Source organism: Gymnoscopelus microlampas, assembly GCF_963454915.1.
Source record: "Gymnoscopelus microlampas genome assembly, chromosome: 5".
Taxonomy (NCBI): Eukaryota; Metazoa; Chordata; class Actinopteri; order Myctophiformes; family Myctophidae; genus Gymnoscopelus; species Gymnoscopelus microlampas.
In genome coordinates, this window is record NC_139942.1 from 49,209,922 (window position 1) to 49,225,094 (window position 15,173).

At 43.1% G+C, this 15,173-nt stretch overlaps 1 protein-coding gene across 1 annotated transcript in view; it reads right to left on the reverse strand.

Annotated features, from left to right (window-relative positions):
* Positions 1-12,891: 12,891 nt before the first annotated feature.
* LOC311045151 (relaxin-3 receptor 1-like) overlaps positions 12,892-15,173 on the reverse strand; it is a gene marked incomplete at both ends in the record, with an annotated part of 23,067 nt that continues 20,785 nt past the window's right edge. Inside the window, 2 exons of the mRNA XM_084056961.1 lie at positions 12,892-13,269; positions 14,278-14,532. Of these exons, the coding sequence (XP_083913087.1) occupies positions 12,892-13,269; positions 14,278-14,532 (633 nt within the window). The remainder of the gene's footprint in view (positions 13,270-14,277; positions 14,533-15,173) is intronic.

A 15,173-nucleotide genomic window follows, 5' to 3' on the forward strand; every position in this document is an offset into this window, starting at 1 on the left:
CCTTATCATACTACACACAAAACTGTCATACAAAACCATCAAAAGTAGCAAAACCATCAAAAGTAGCAGATCCACAATCTCGAAACGAGGCTCGAAACGAGGCTCGAAATGCAGCTTGAAGCGACGTGTTTTGAGCTTGTCGATCGGCAACCTTTGCTATTTTTGAATCCTGAAAAGTAACAGTTTTGGACTGTTTGTGTGTAGATTGAGTAACTAGGTTGTGTAAACGAAAATGTCTACTGTATGTATGCTGTAGTTTGTATTTTTAACTGTAAATTTCCCTCCAGACCCTGATGAACCAGAGATCCCCAGATGCAACTCTCCAGGACCAAGTACGTATTTTACAACTGTTGGGGTTCAACAGGATTTCGTCGCAGTCGTGGCAGAAACCTCGTATCGCCATATTTTTACTTTTGTGTTTTTTCGTAGATTAACGCCCTTATCATATTATACAGTGTCACACAAAACCATCAAAAGTAGCAAATCCACAAGCTCGAAACGAGGCTCGAAGCGTGGCTCGAAATGCAGCTCAAAGCGACGCGCTTTGAGCTTGTCGATCGGCTACTTTTGCTATTTTTGTATTTTGAATCCTGAAAAGTAACAGTTTTGGACATATGAGGTTTCCACCCGGCAGAAACGATTTGCTGTCTTGACAGGGTTTCCTAAACAGTTTTCAATGTGGGACCCAAAGTACAGTACATACAGCAGATTTAACCAAAACGCTGCAATGTCCTCTTCGTTTCTAAAATGTTCACACCTGTTCTGTTTGGCAGTGGGTTTGTGTGTAGGTTGAGTAACTAGGTTGTGTAAACAAAAATGTCTACAGATGTATGTATAGTATTGTAGTTAGTTGTTTTAATAAGTGCATTTTTTCCCTTCCAGAGCCTGTGGTGAAGTCTGAGGAAGAGGAACTAGAGATCGCCATGGTGAAGTGTGAGATCGCCACAGTGAAGCGTGATGAACCAGAGATCTGTGTATGTGTAACTGAAATTAAAAACTAAAAAATAACATACACTACAGTACAGTATATAGAATAATAACATGAAGTATCATGGCTATTATTAACAGAGCCTGTTACTGTGTTGTGCTCGTATCCTGTCATCAGAGCGTAATAGCCTACACAAAGTTTACTAAACCACTGAGACAAACGTACCTGCGTATTCACTCATGCCTTATACTTCATAATGGCATTTTGAATACTGACAAACGTTAACTCAGTTGCATGATCGTTTAAAATATGTCCAATGTATAAATATACACATCCAGATGTTGCTTTGTTGCAGTGGTGGAAAGTAAACTAAGCACATTTACTCAAGTATTGACACTTAAGTACATTTTTGAGGTATTTTTTACTTAACTGGAGAATTTCCAATTTTCAGTACTTTTACTTCTAATCCACTACATCTCAGAGGCAAATGTTATACTTTTACTCTAGTACTCTTAACTAGTAACGTTACTTACTATTTACTTTGGAGATTGTGATTATTATTACAAAACATACATTAATCCACTTTAGCCCTATACACATTTTGGCCATTTGAAAATAGCCGATCTACAAGCTCACAATGCGTCGCAACGCGACGCATTGTGAGCTTGTAGATCTGCTATTTTCAAAATAATTGTATACAAACTTGTGAAATGGGACATTCTGCATAATGAGTATCAAATTGGCATCAAAGTACATTTTGATGCCAATAATTTTTTACTTTTACTCAAGTAAATTTTCATTCCGGACTTTAACTTGTAACAAAGTATTTCTACATTGCAGTATTGATACTTTTACTTAAGTAAGAAATGTGAGTACTTTTCCCCCTATTGAAAACGTCATGTTTTACATTCATTGTCATTTGTGAAATAATGTCTTCATATACTGTTCAGCCTTACTGTCTATCCATTCACTGTATTAGCCTGACGTGTGCATGTGATGCACAACATGCTGATCATCATTGGCCTTGTGATATTTTGACAAGCTGAATATTATAGAGTCAAAATGGCCCTTCATGCTGTATGCTGTTGTGAGTACTGTGCAACGTAAGTTAACGATGGTCTGGAGAACTATACTGCTCATGTAATAAAACTTCTATCTCAGAAATACAACATGCCTGTTAACTTTGTTTGCTTTGACATCTTGATGCAGCAATTCCATCGTTTTAGGGACACGGACACACTTTTCTTTTCTTTTTTCCGCAAAAGTGGCCAAATGTCAGGGCAGGATGGCCATCATATATGTTTAATTTATATATTTGTTATACAAAATAGTATAGCTATCAGTGAAATACATACATAAAAAAGCTCTTTATTTCACAAAATAATGTATTGGTATGTACAAATTAACAATATTTGTATAGAAACTGTATACACACTCAGCTCTGCACCAATCAGAGTCACTGCACTCATTTGAAAACGGGGAGTCAGGGGGAGTTAAGAATTGAGAATCTCCACCAAAGACACCGGTGTTTAAATACGGTATTAACAGGACAGAGGCAGAGGAGAAAACTGTGAAATCAGCTGGAGCAGTGTGGCCGTGGCATTAAGGCCACTGTGATACCATTTTGTTGAGGGACAGAAGGCCAAAGTGAGGGAGGGGCCACAGCAGCCATGGCCTTCATTGATTGATTGATTGATTGATTGAATACTTTATTAGTCAGACATGTAAACACCATTTGGTACAGTAAGACATTAAGGGTAGAAGGATAACACAATAACAAGTGTCATCATGGCAGGATGAAATTCCTGCCCTAGCTGCACCAAAGCATGACAACCATGTCTGCTGTGATGTCATGCCATAGCAAGCAGCATCCAACTCCAACGCAGACACAGTCTAGTGACACAGACACACAGAGGAGGAATAACAACATGTTGATCCTATGTTATATACGGAAGAATGTGTTACACACACAATGACAGCTGTCAAACTAGGTGTAATGTCTGTGTGTCATCTCCTTATAGCTGTCAACCAAGGTGGTGCAGCAAAAGATTAAATAGCATAGTAATAGAGTCCATACAGATGGGACCTTACATAATCAGTATTCACAAAAAAAAAACTAAACTCTCTATATATAATCGTATATTTGCGGACGCAGCGGAAGGAGGTGGAGCTTACAAGTGGAGCTTACTATGGCACCATGCTCGGCTTGTGTCTCTCTGTGTGCAGTGCCTGCAGTGTGCAGCCAAGTAAATGTCCAATATAGACGTACCATACATCAAATGAAAGGTCTTTGAAAACTGAACACACCTGTCAAGGTTGTGTTTAAGCCCGCCCCTTCCCCGGAAGCCACGCCCCGGAGAAGGCTCCTAAAAACTCCCCATTGAAACCCCATGTTAAATGAAAAGTGACCGAATCGCTCCGAAACTTTTTCTACCCCCCCTAAGTGGGGGTCTACGAACAAATACTTCGGGCTCAGATTTTGGCTCCGCCCCCCGGAAGTGGGTGAAACAGGCACTTCAAACACTTTGTTGAATTGTTCAAAAACATTCAAGTTTTTTTTTTGTGAATTTTATTTGTCTAAGATGCTCCTTTTAACGCAGAATTTCTTTGTATTTTTTTTTATTTCTTTTATTGGTTACTTTTTTTAAAATATTTTTTTTTCATTAATTTGTTTTTATTTTTTTGCGTTCGCTTCCCACGTTCGCGCGTCTTACTTGTATATCACTAGAGGTGCGGGTCGCTACGCGACCCTTCCGTCTAGTCGCTGGCGCGAGGCTTTCGTGTAGTAGGCTGTAGACGTTTTCGACATGCAAACCAAAAGCGAGAGTAACAGCAGTGTTTGTTTCGAGACGCAAACCGAAAACGAAAGCAAACTGAGAGACGGACACATTTCACCCGTTCATCTATCTATCACAGGCTCTTGCAGGACCAGAATGTGCGGCACAGATTGATGAAGCAGCCCGCTCAGCCCAGCGAGACGGCGTTGGCTGCGTTCAAGCCTCCCAAAGAGTCAGACAGACAGTATTTGGATGGGGGGCGGGGTTGCCGGGGTTGCCATGTCCAGGAGTTGTAAGTGTGAAGTGGCGTGTAATTGGTTAGGGAAAGTGCGTCCACGCATGCGCAGTGCACAGCGCGGACACTGGTCGTCGCGTACAAACATTCTCGCGCATGACTGTAGATTCAAATTGTAAGGTAGATATATCTATATGGATAAAGTTGGTATGGGTAGGAAAGGAGACATTCTATCACACATCACCAGACAAACGTCTCATGCATCACTAAACGTCTCGGCGGGGCTAGTGGGGGTCGAGTTGAGCCCGCTTGGCTGAGCACATAAATCGGCGCACCTGTCTCCTCCCCTTCGGAGTCACTGATGTACCCATTAAGTTGATCATGGATTACTTCCTCCAATACCTTGGAAGTGACACTGGGTATGGACATGGGTCTGTAGTTTCCGGGGTCGGACCTATTTCCCGTTTTAAAAATAGTCTCATGTTCAAGGCCAGGGGACAGTGCCTTGCTCTAGGACAGTGGTTCTCAAACTTTTTCATGTCAAGGACCCCCAAATTGACACTTATTAGCCCGCGGACCCCCATTTCAAAAGATATGCCAGGGACCCCCATAAGAGAAGATTTTCTAGCAGTGATTCTCAACCATTTTAATTTCCAGTACCCCCAGTTTGACATGCATTAGGGCTACAGACCCCCATTTAATGGCATTTCTATCACTTGGACCGCAATTTATATTGTAAAATCTATGTCAATTTAACTCTAAGAGTGTACAAATGGAACCAAATGGACCCGTTAGGGTCCATTTGGTTCCATGTGTACACTCTCAGAGTTACAGACCCATAAGGGTCCATTTGATGCCTAATCTATCATTTAGCTGGGGACCCCCTGGAACTCCCTCAAGGACCCCTGGGGGTCCCCGGACCCCACTTTGAGAACCAATGCTCTAGGACATATTGACTATGTGTGTGTGACACATGGTGCAATCATGTCAGCTGCATCCTTTAAAAACCATCATCAGTGTTGTCTAAATTAATGTGTGTTTGTTTATATGATCTTTTCTATTAATATGTTGGATTCATGTGTAGTTTCAGACATTCAACCGCTGAAACCCTCAATACTTTAGTAAACTTGTCCTTTTGGCTCCGTGCTTGGTCCGCTCTTTTTCCCTCTACACCAAACATCTTCACAGAAAAAGCCCAATGCGACGCATTGTGAGCTTGTAGATCCGCTATTTCCTGCGAATGATCCCACCAGAAATGGGATGGAATAGGGTTCAAGTGGTTAATGTAAAAAAAAAAAAGAATAAGTTACTATTACATAAAGATTTTCTGTTGAAGACCCATCATGTCCTGTAGGAAACAAACAACATATTGCAAACATGTGCAAACCAGGTCAGCAGCATCAGGCTTCAGCCTGGATGTTGTAAAAACATTGATTACTTGTCAAATCAGTTTTAATGGTTTTCCATTATTCCCTTGCGGATGCAGTTCCCTCTTGAAGCCTCCTGCTGACATAACCAATGATAGACGTCCTGATTTCCATAGGAGCAGCAACCTTGTATCTCCTCCATGAGCCTATTCCCATATTTAGAAGGTTTTATCAAACATGTTTTTGTGGGTTTGTTTTTGTAAATGAATACCCTACTTCGCCGTACAAGAGTGTCACGCAAAACGCAGCAAAAATAGCCGATCCACAAGCTCACAATGGCTCCACATCATTCCCAATTGTGGATACAAGGTTTTACCAACATCTTGTCCAGGAGAGAGGAAACAATTTGTCAAAAAGGCATAGAAAGATTCAGGTTCATGCACTCGAGGTGGATTTCATGAGCAAAAGGCCATTATTATATTTGGGCTACAGACATTAAAATACACCAACGTGTCTCGGCTTCTGTGCCTTCTTCAGGGTGTAATCATACTGAAGAAGGCGCCTTGATTGCCTTGACCTGGATTTTTGAATGCCTTTTTGACATAATTTTGAGCACCGGTGGTTTGAGGGCTACCAGTTAACGCTCCTACTCTAACTTATTTCTTTTTCATAAATCGTCAAACAAGAGTGCATCGGAAAGCAAAAGTAGAGAAAATAGCCGATCTACAAGCTGATAACGTGTTGTGCGAGGTGGCGTGTTGTGAGCTTGTAGATCCGCTTATTTTCACTAGATTGGAAACATTTTGAAAGTGAAAGTCTGTCTGTGGGGTTTGTGTGTAGCCTGACATTGGCCAGACTCAAAACGAGGATTCACTCTCACGTTCCTCCCCGGGGGAACTTGTGAGTGAATCCACGTTATCAGTATGGCAATGCCAGGCTAGTTTGTGTGCATATTGAACCGATAAAAAGGATTAACAAGAGCCTGAGTCTAAAATAATAAACGACATTAGATAAAGTGGAACACACTGGTTCTTTTGATAATTTCCTGGAAAACGCTTCATACAAGGTTTCCACCCGACCGCCTCGATATAGGGCCTTCTAGGAAGTATGAATAGCTATGATGATTACACCATAATTGGTGCACAATAGACGAACCACCTGTGTGTGTGTGTGTGTGTGTGTGTGTGTGTGTGTGTGTGTGTGTGTGTGTGTGTGTGTGTGTGTGTGTGTGTGTGTGTGTGTGTGTGTGTGTGTGTGTGTGTGTGTGTGTGTGTGTGTGTGTGTGTGTGTGTGTGTGTGTGTGTGTGTGTGTGTGTGTGTGTGTGTGTGTGTGTGTGTGGTATTTGCATAATGGCTCTGTCGGGCATCCAGCCCCGTGATGATGGTTATCCCCGTTTCGGATTTTAAAAAGGTTACAAAAGGCCGACAGGATCGAGCGGGCTTTGTGTGGCCGAGCTCAATTTCCCCGCTGCGCTTTGTTGTTCCGGCACGACTCTGTCTATGGGTACAAACACACTTGTCCGTTTTTGTCCGTTTGCAACCGTACGGACGGCCGGAAGTCCCATCCACTCCCATGTTAAAAAAAACGGATAAAACGGACGCGATCCGGTCCGGAAAAAGCACATCCGTGTTCCGCTTTTCATTGAGTAACAGACAGAAATGGCCGGATCCGGAACAAGAGCTTCCGTTTCGTAGCGACCCGTTTTCCGCCAGCAAACGGACAAGTGTGTTTGTACCCATTGCGTGTTGTCAGGCGGAAGAAAAGCCTCCGACCGCGATAACTTGTCAACGAGGCTTGGCTGTCTCACTCCAACAGGAAGTAGCTCCTCTATCCTCCTCACTCCAACAGGAAGTAGCTCCTCTATCCTCCCCACTCCAACAGGAAGTAGCTTCTCTATCCTCCTCACTCCAACAGGAAGTAGCTCCTCTATCCTCCTCACTCCAACAGGAAGGTCGAGTTGGAGAAGACAGACAAATATCTCTAAAACACTAATATGTTTTCAACATTCACTATAAACAATTCGACAGAATTAAAGTAATTATAGTTGTTTTCAGTTGTTGCATAAACGTGTATGATGATCTTTTCATGTAAACAAGCTCTCCTCACCAAACAGAACACATGAACAAATGCATTGCGTGTCTGCATTCAACGCTGAGGCTGATGTTTGTCAGTCAGTCGTTGATTGTATGCTGCAACACCTATGGTGCCTACACACCATCCATTAAAGGAGACCACAAGGGGTCTGGTGTAATTTACTCACATTAATTGCTTATGCAGATTTGTCATATATTATGCACTCTCCTCTCTCGTTTATGATATGACACTCTCTCCATCTGTCTTTTAACTGTAATGATGGTGGTGATGGTAAGGTGGGCAAAGAATTTTTCCCACCTTACTTATATTGTGATAAAGATTGATTCTGATTCTGATTCTGAGGTAAGTGCAAATTCCCATCAAAAAGAAGTGAGAGAAACGAGGATTGAATTTAATAATTGTAAAATATCCACAAGTCTCCAGTGTCCCATGAGGCCTTGTGTGAATTATGGGCATCACTTCCTGTTGTCAGTCATTAAATGCATTTCAATGATCCGTCAATAATAGTGTAGGAACGCAATCTGAAGATCTCCCTCCACACAGCTGATTCTAATTAATGATCAATGGCTCTTGGCACTTGCTCATATATTGCTACACTGTAGCCTGACTCCTGAGTCCTGTGTGTCATTCTTACGGGCTGCTGTTGCTGCTGTGACACCTGCATCTCTGCATGGGGATTCAGTGGTGCTTGTTAAGTGACTTCAGTGCTTGATGATAGACATTGGTCATTTGAATCAGTTGTGTGGAGAGACTAGAGTAAGTATAGGCAGACTAATATGACTCTTTTTGATTTGTGTCAGGTTGTGTTCCCTCATTATTATTCACTGACACGGATCACTCAAATGAGTTGAATGACTCACACACCCACTTTTCTCCAGTAAGTTCCCTAGGAAACTTGTGTGTACTGTATATATATCCAGAACAGCGCTGCTAGGATCCTGATGAGAGTGTGCAAACACAAACACATCACACCCATCCTCCGTTCACTCCACTGGCTTCCCGTCTCTTTCCGGACCGAATTCAAGTTATCTCTGACTCTGTTTACTCATCAGTGCATCCACGGCAACGCTCCTTCCTACTACCTCAAGGAATTAGTCTCCCCACAACCCTTGACTCGCAGCCTCCGCTCTTCAAACACTAACCTCCTCAAAACCCCCAAGACCAACCTACGTACCATGGGTGACAGGGCTTTCTGATCGGCCGCCCCCCCGATCTGTGGAATGCCCTCCCTGCATCCCACCTGAGAGCACCACAGTCGGTTGATTCCTTTAAGAGAGGACTAAAGACCTAACTTTTTAACAAAGCATTTTTAGGTACTCTTACCTCTAGGCTTTATGCCCTCATGTTTTAAATGTTTGAGGCCGTGCGAGACGACACACTCACCCGCCGTGTGCTATCGTTTTAGGATATAACAAGGGCCTTTAGGTTGTGTTGTTTGGCACAATTTATTGGAACGTCACAATACATACATTCATACAGAGTAGGTTCACATACAGTAGACCAGTGGTTCCCAAACTGGGGGTCGGTCCCCGAATTATGTTGGGGGTCCCAAATGATTAGCTTAATGTGCAACATTGTTTTCTCACTCAACAGTAAACAAACCAACATACAGTATAAGTGTATACAGGGTATTCCTAAAGTGACAATGTAATAATGACTTTTAAGACCTTTTTAATACCAAATGGGCCAAATCGTCATAATATTTCGTAAGAAAGAGGCAAACATTGTGAAAATAGGCAGATCTACAAGCTCACAACGCCTCGCAAGTGTGAGTCGTTGTGAGCTTGTAGTTCGGCTATTTTCACGATATGTATCTGTTGAATCGAGTCAAACTAAGTGTAATGCCTACAATTCCAAGTGCTTGTCATGGTGGGGGGTCCCCAGTTCAAATATGATTATTTTGGGGGGGTCTTGGCCCGAAATATTTGGAAACCCTTGCAGTAGACCAGCGGCTCTCAACCATGTCTGGATAAGGACCCGCTTGAAAACTTGAAAATCGCAGCCCACCCGTTAAAGGTAAGTGATATTGTTTTGGTTAAAACAAAGCGTTTAGAGCACTATATTGTGAAAGTTATCATTGCTATAGACTGGAGTGTCTGTTCAGTAACATGAGTTTCCCCGTCTCTCCAGCTCTTTAACAAACAGAAAATACATTTTCAGGTGGGTTGCAAAATTTATGCCAATCAGGGGACGGTACCCGTTTATTAGCTTCTGAATGATATTCTTCTTTTACACCGGTGAAGATTCAGCCCACGATGGAACAGAAAGCCACTCCGGCCTCAGGGCCTTGCAGCGTAATGAGCCTGCTAATCCCTGGAGTACCTGGAAGAATGGCACACCATGATGTCCAGCAGTAAATGTCTAGCTGACTGGGAGAATAATCATGTCCAGCAGTATGTCCAGCTGACCGGTAGAATAGTTGATTCAAGGCCATGCGGTGCAGCATGGCCTTGAAAGACCTCTCTCTCTCTCTCTCTCTCTCTCTCTCTCTCTCTCTCACAGAGTTTCAGAGCAGCTGTCCTCAGCTGAACGCAGAGTGAATGCATGGTTCCACTCTCAAACGGCTGCATTTCAGTGGTTCTGTAAATATATTCATGATCTCTTCTCTTGTATAGTATTGTATGTCTTTATATGTCTTGATGAGTTGAATACAGCAGAATACAGTAGTATAGAGCCCTTGGAAAGAGCTCTTCACGTTCCCCCCGATTCCGAAAATACCAGACGGGATCCGTTTTGTACCATGATTACTCGGAACCGGGTCGGTTCCGGTTCTATTATCTCGGACCTCGGGTCTGTTTATCATTATGTATAATACCCAAGTGGATCCGGGGAAGACCCGTGCTCAGTGCTGATCGGTAGGGAAAAGTGATTACAGTACGATGATTACACTGACCTGGGATCAGATTACTGCAGCACAATGGCACATGCTGTAGCCTACGTTCAGTGAGAGCGGAGTGCACACAGACTCAGAGCGCATTAAACTGTACCTCCATGGAGTCAAAATGCGCATGTGGCGTGTGCCATCATGGATTCCTTTTTCATCGAGGTGAAAACATGCAAATGAATGTCATTGTCTCTTATTGTAGGCTGCTGCTGTAACGTAGCTCCTAGATTTCATTATGGAATATGACTGACATCTACAGTAGCCTGTTAGAAAGGCATTTTAGGTATATCGAGTCCATAAAATAATAGGTCGGGTCTATAATATCTCGGAAACGAATCGGATCTCGGAACGAGCCCCTGCACGGGTCCGGGTCCAAGGGTTTGGGTCCGTCATTTTGGACCTGTGAAGAGCTCTACCCTGGGGTCAACTAAGTAGGATTTAATGTTGCAGTTAGTGATTCTTTGTGTGTGTGTGTGTGTGTGTGTTAAATAGCTCTATATTCTGATAGTAATCATTCCTATAGAGTGTTTGTTCAGTAACAGCAAACAGACAATGTTTCTTTTAGGTTGGGATACCAATTTCATCTAATCAAGAGAGATAATGCATACAGGAAAAGTGAAATTGGAAGTGATGACACAAAGAAAAGAGCAGACAAAATTGGAACTGGAAAATTGCAGTAGATACATCAGTGGGGCTCCCCGTGCCCCCTGTTATTGTGCAAACACTCTAGCAGTGACTACTGTCAGTAAATACTTAAACCAAAAAAATATCACTTGCTCTACCTTTAAAACCTACCATCTAAACCAGATGTAGTAGACAAGGACTTGCTTTACTGTCTTGGAATAAAACACAAACAACATAAATATCTGTAGCACTGGGCAGTATATGGATATTTTATCCATATGGTAATATAATATTACTAATATCACCATGTGGCATAATGTGGATGGCTTGGTTCCAAGCTTAAAATCATTTATATTAATATTTTCAAAAATCTCTATGGGAAACATTAATGGGTTTTCTATCTGTGGCACCACAAAATGGCCGCCACTGCTATGTTCTATAGCTCTTCTATTATATTTACCCACTCAGTCATTATACAGGCATTAGAGACAGTTATTTTGTGAACGCACCAATAGTCATCAATCATCCCGACAATATCGATACTGAGGTATTTTGTAGAAAATAACATGATATTTTATTTTGTCATTATCGGCCAGCCCTAAGGCTGTGTCTGTCCACCCAAACTTTTTTTTTTGTTCTTCCATGCAAAACATTGAATATTCTTTTCAAATTTCTGCACCCAGATAGCACAGAATAAATAAACACATACGCGCTCCCATTGAAAACAGTAGGCTCTATGCATAGCAGCCATATTGTAAAGAAATTGGGCCTCTTCCTTACTTCCTTCACAGGTGTTACCAATGATACTATTACTAATACTATTACTATTACTAAAACTAATACTAACACTCTGCTACACCAGTGGGTCTCAAAGTGTGGTCCAGGGACCCTCATGGTTCCTTTAGGGGGTTACAAATGGCCCGTTAGGGGTGTGTAACTCTGAGAGTGTACAAATGGAACCATTTGTACATTCTCAGAGTTATGGGGGTCCTTGAAATTTAAAAGTTTGAGAACCACTGTGCTACACTAAATGGAACCGAATTTGAATTAGTATAATTGTTAACACCTGTGAAGGAAGTAAGGAAGAGGCCCAATTTCTTTCCAACATGGCTGCTGTGCGTAGAGCCTGTTCAAAAGCTATATGCTGTGCTCAGAGAGAACGGCCTTGGTGGACGCAGTCCGTATAAGTCATTCACTGGTCCACAACCTAGAGCCACATGCATTAGCTTAGCTACGTCCCTGCTTCTCAAAGCGGGTTTTGGGGACCCCCTGGGGGCTTTGAGGGGGTTCCAGGGGGTCCCCAGCAAAAATGAGGTTAACAGATAACACTTGAGCCGATATCACTGGCAGCGACAGAGGCTGAGAATCCTCACTGCACTTTTAGTCCAGATCCACAGAGGAGGTTAAAGAGCCCGTAATCAGGAAATGCCCTGTTTTGGTGCATTTCCTCCTGAGAGCAGTTTTTTTTTCTGGGCGGGGCTAAACACCTCACCTGATGACACGCTCAGGTGAGTTTCAGTGATGTCATCTGTGTCACTAAATGGCATAATTCCTAACTACACCATCAGTCTTCTGCCAAGGTGTCTTATGCTATACCCTAGACTAGAGTGCACCCACCGCCATCTTTTGGGCCAGTGTATATGCTATACCCTCGAGCATTGGTTCTCAAAGTGGGTCCCCAGGGGTTGTTGGGAGAGGGTAGATGTCAGCAAAAGGTGTTAATGCAGCATCACAGTCATTTTAACCACTTTATCCATATTTTAAATGTTGTCTATTTTTGAAAAATCTTGAAAGTGTTTGAAAAATGTTGAATAGTTTTGAATTTCTTTTAACACAAATCTTCTCTTCTGGTGGTCCCTGGTACAAAAGAAATCAGATGGATACATATCCATTTGTGGGGTCCTTGGCACGAAAACGTTTGAGAACTACTGCCCTCTAGAGTGCATCGTACTTCCTGTTTTACGGGGCGTAAAGAATTATCTCACACGGCGTCTTTGTGAGCCATGGCCAGGCCGCCCGACGCCCCCACGGTCACAGGCACCACCTCAACCCCCCGGCAGCTCCCCCTCAGGGCCAGGGCCAACAGGAAGTGGCGTACGGAGCGAGAGACGCGCAGCAGCAGCTCCTTGAGTCCTTGGCGGTACTCCTGCCTGATGAGGCAGTAGAGCACCGGGTTGAGGCAGCTGTTGGCGTGCGCCAGGCACACGGTCAGCGGGAAGGCGTACGCCTGCACGTTGTAGAAGGCCTTGGTGAAGGGCACCAGGTCGAACTTGATGAGCACGCCCCACAGCGTCAGCGCCTGATTGGGCAGCCAGCACACGAAGAAGGACAGCACCACCACCGTGACCGAGCGCGTGACCTTGAGGTGGATAGAGTTACATTTTGATTACGTTTTTTTGGGGGGTAATAGGGCCCTATTTTACGCTTCTTAAGTACCAGGTCTTATGACCTGGAGGCGTGGCCAATGCTGTTTGGCTATTTTGAGTGGTAAAACAGCATTGATTAAGTCATAAGACCTGGTACTTAAGACTGGCAAAATAGGGCCCACAGTCTTTTGAGTAAAATACTTTTTTTTTTGTCATATTTGTGTGTGTGTGTGTGTGTGTGTGTGTGTGTGTCATCTGAAGTATTTTAGTTTTAGTCTAGTTTTAGCTGACTAAAATATGAAAAGATGAGATAAGAAAAAAATATTTTGGCGGGCCGTGATGCTGTCGTAATGCCTGATTTATACTTGGATGTGTGCCGAAAATAGCCGTTTTACAAGCTCACAACGCGCCGCAGACTCGTTGTGAGCTTGTAGATCGACTATTTTAGGAGCGTGAGAACTGCAATCAAGCATCAGATTACTTGTCTCAGTTCTACTGGATCTCAATTAGTAATTGTCGTCATATTTTTCGTCAATATATTTTGTCATTTTTAGTTTTCAGTTTTAGTCATCATAGCTTAGTTTTTTATTTCGTTTTTATTTCGTTTTCGTCAGTGAAAAAAAAGATCAGTTGACGAACATTTTTCGTCATAGTCGACCAAATTAACCCATTAAAACCTGAGGCCAATTCTACAAATGTCTTCTAAATCCTAATAGTTTTCTGAAAAAGCTATGCTGCTATATTATATATTGTTGCTATCGGGCAGAAAACTCTAATCTTCATATTTTAACTTTTTAATCATACTACATCGTCACACAAAAGCATCCAAAGTAGCAGATCCACAAGCTCAAGCTTGTGGACCTGCTACTTTTGAAATTGAAATCCTGAAAAGTAACAGTTTTGGACTTAGTGAGGTTTCCACCCAACAGAGACGATACATAATACATACAAAATCTAAAATGACACCGATGCTTTCACGGTTTTAACAGCTTAACACTAACCTTGGAACGCCGCCGGTGGCGGCCCCTCTCACACTCGGACTTGGGCGCCGGCGACTCGGCGGAGATGACGCTGCCCACGGCGCGCCGGCTCAGGATGAAGCGCAGCAGCAGCAGGTAACACACACTGATCACCACCAGGGGGACCACGAATCCCAGCAGCACCTTCTGCGTCTGGTACAGCCCCAGCAGCACCTGCGGGTCCCAGCTGCCCGAGTCGGAGAAGCGCACCAGGCACAGCTCGTCGTCTGTTGACACCTGTGCGTACGAAATATGGCAAAAATCTTCAATTTTAAGAGCCTGTTGTAATGCTTTCACACAATCTGGGAACCCATTTGGTAAAAAAAGGGGGCAAAAATGCTTGTTTTTCCCTCTTTGTTTTTGCCTCTGGGGGCACCACCTCCTTTTGTTTGTAAAAAAGTAATCTTGCATCATCTATTATTATTACATGCACATACTGTACTTTAGGTTACAGACTGTAAATCCTGCAATATACAACGTCTACAGTTGCTTTCTTGACCGTCACATGCCGTAAAACCTGAGCAGTGTGTTTGCGTGCTGTGCCCACCCGACTAAAAGATCATCGGCCCAGGGGGGCCCACGCAGGGATTAATCCGTCCCAGGTGTGTGTGTGTACTTGTATGTCCCTACAAGTATAGTAGAATGTGAGAAATACACATTGTGAGGACAATTCCTGGTCCTCACAAGAGAAATGGTTGTGCTCGCATGCATTTCTATTGCCAAACTGAACATTAAGGATAACGATAATTCATTTTAACAGGTTGTTCATGAAAGTCCTTGCGGTCTTGTTTCCAATGAGAACCTGTGAGCAATTTGGGGTTAAGAGTCTTGCTCAGGGACAAATTTCATTTCATCGACACACATGCTGACCTGGCCTG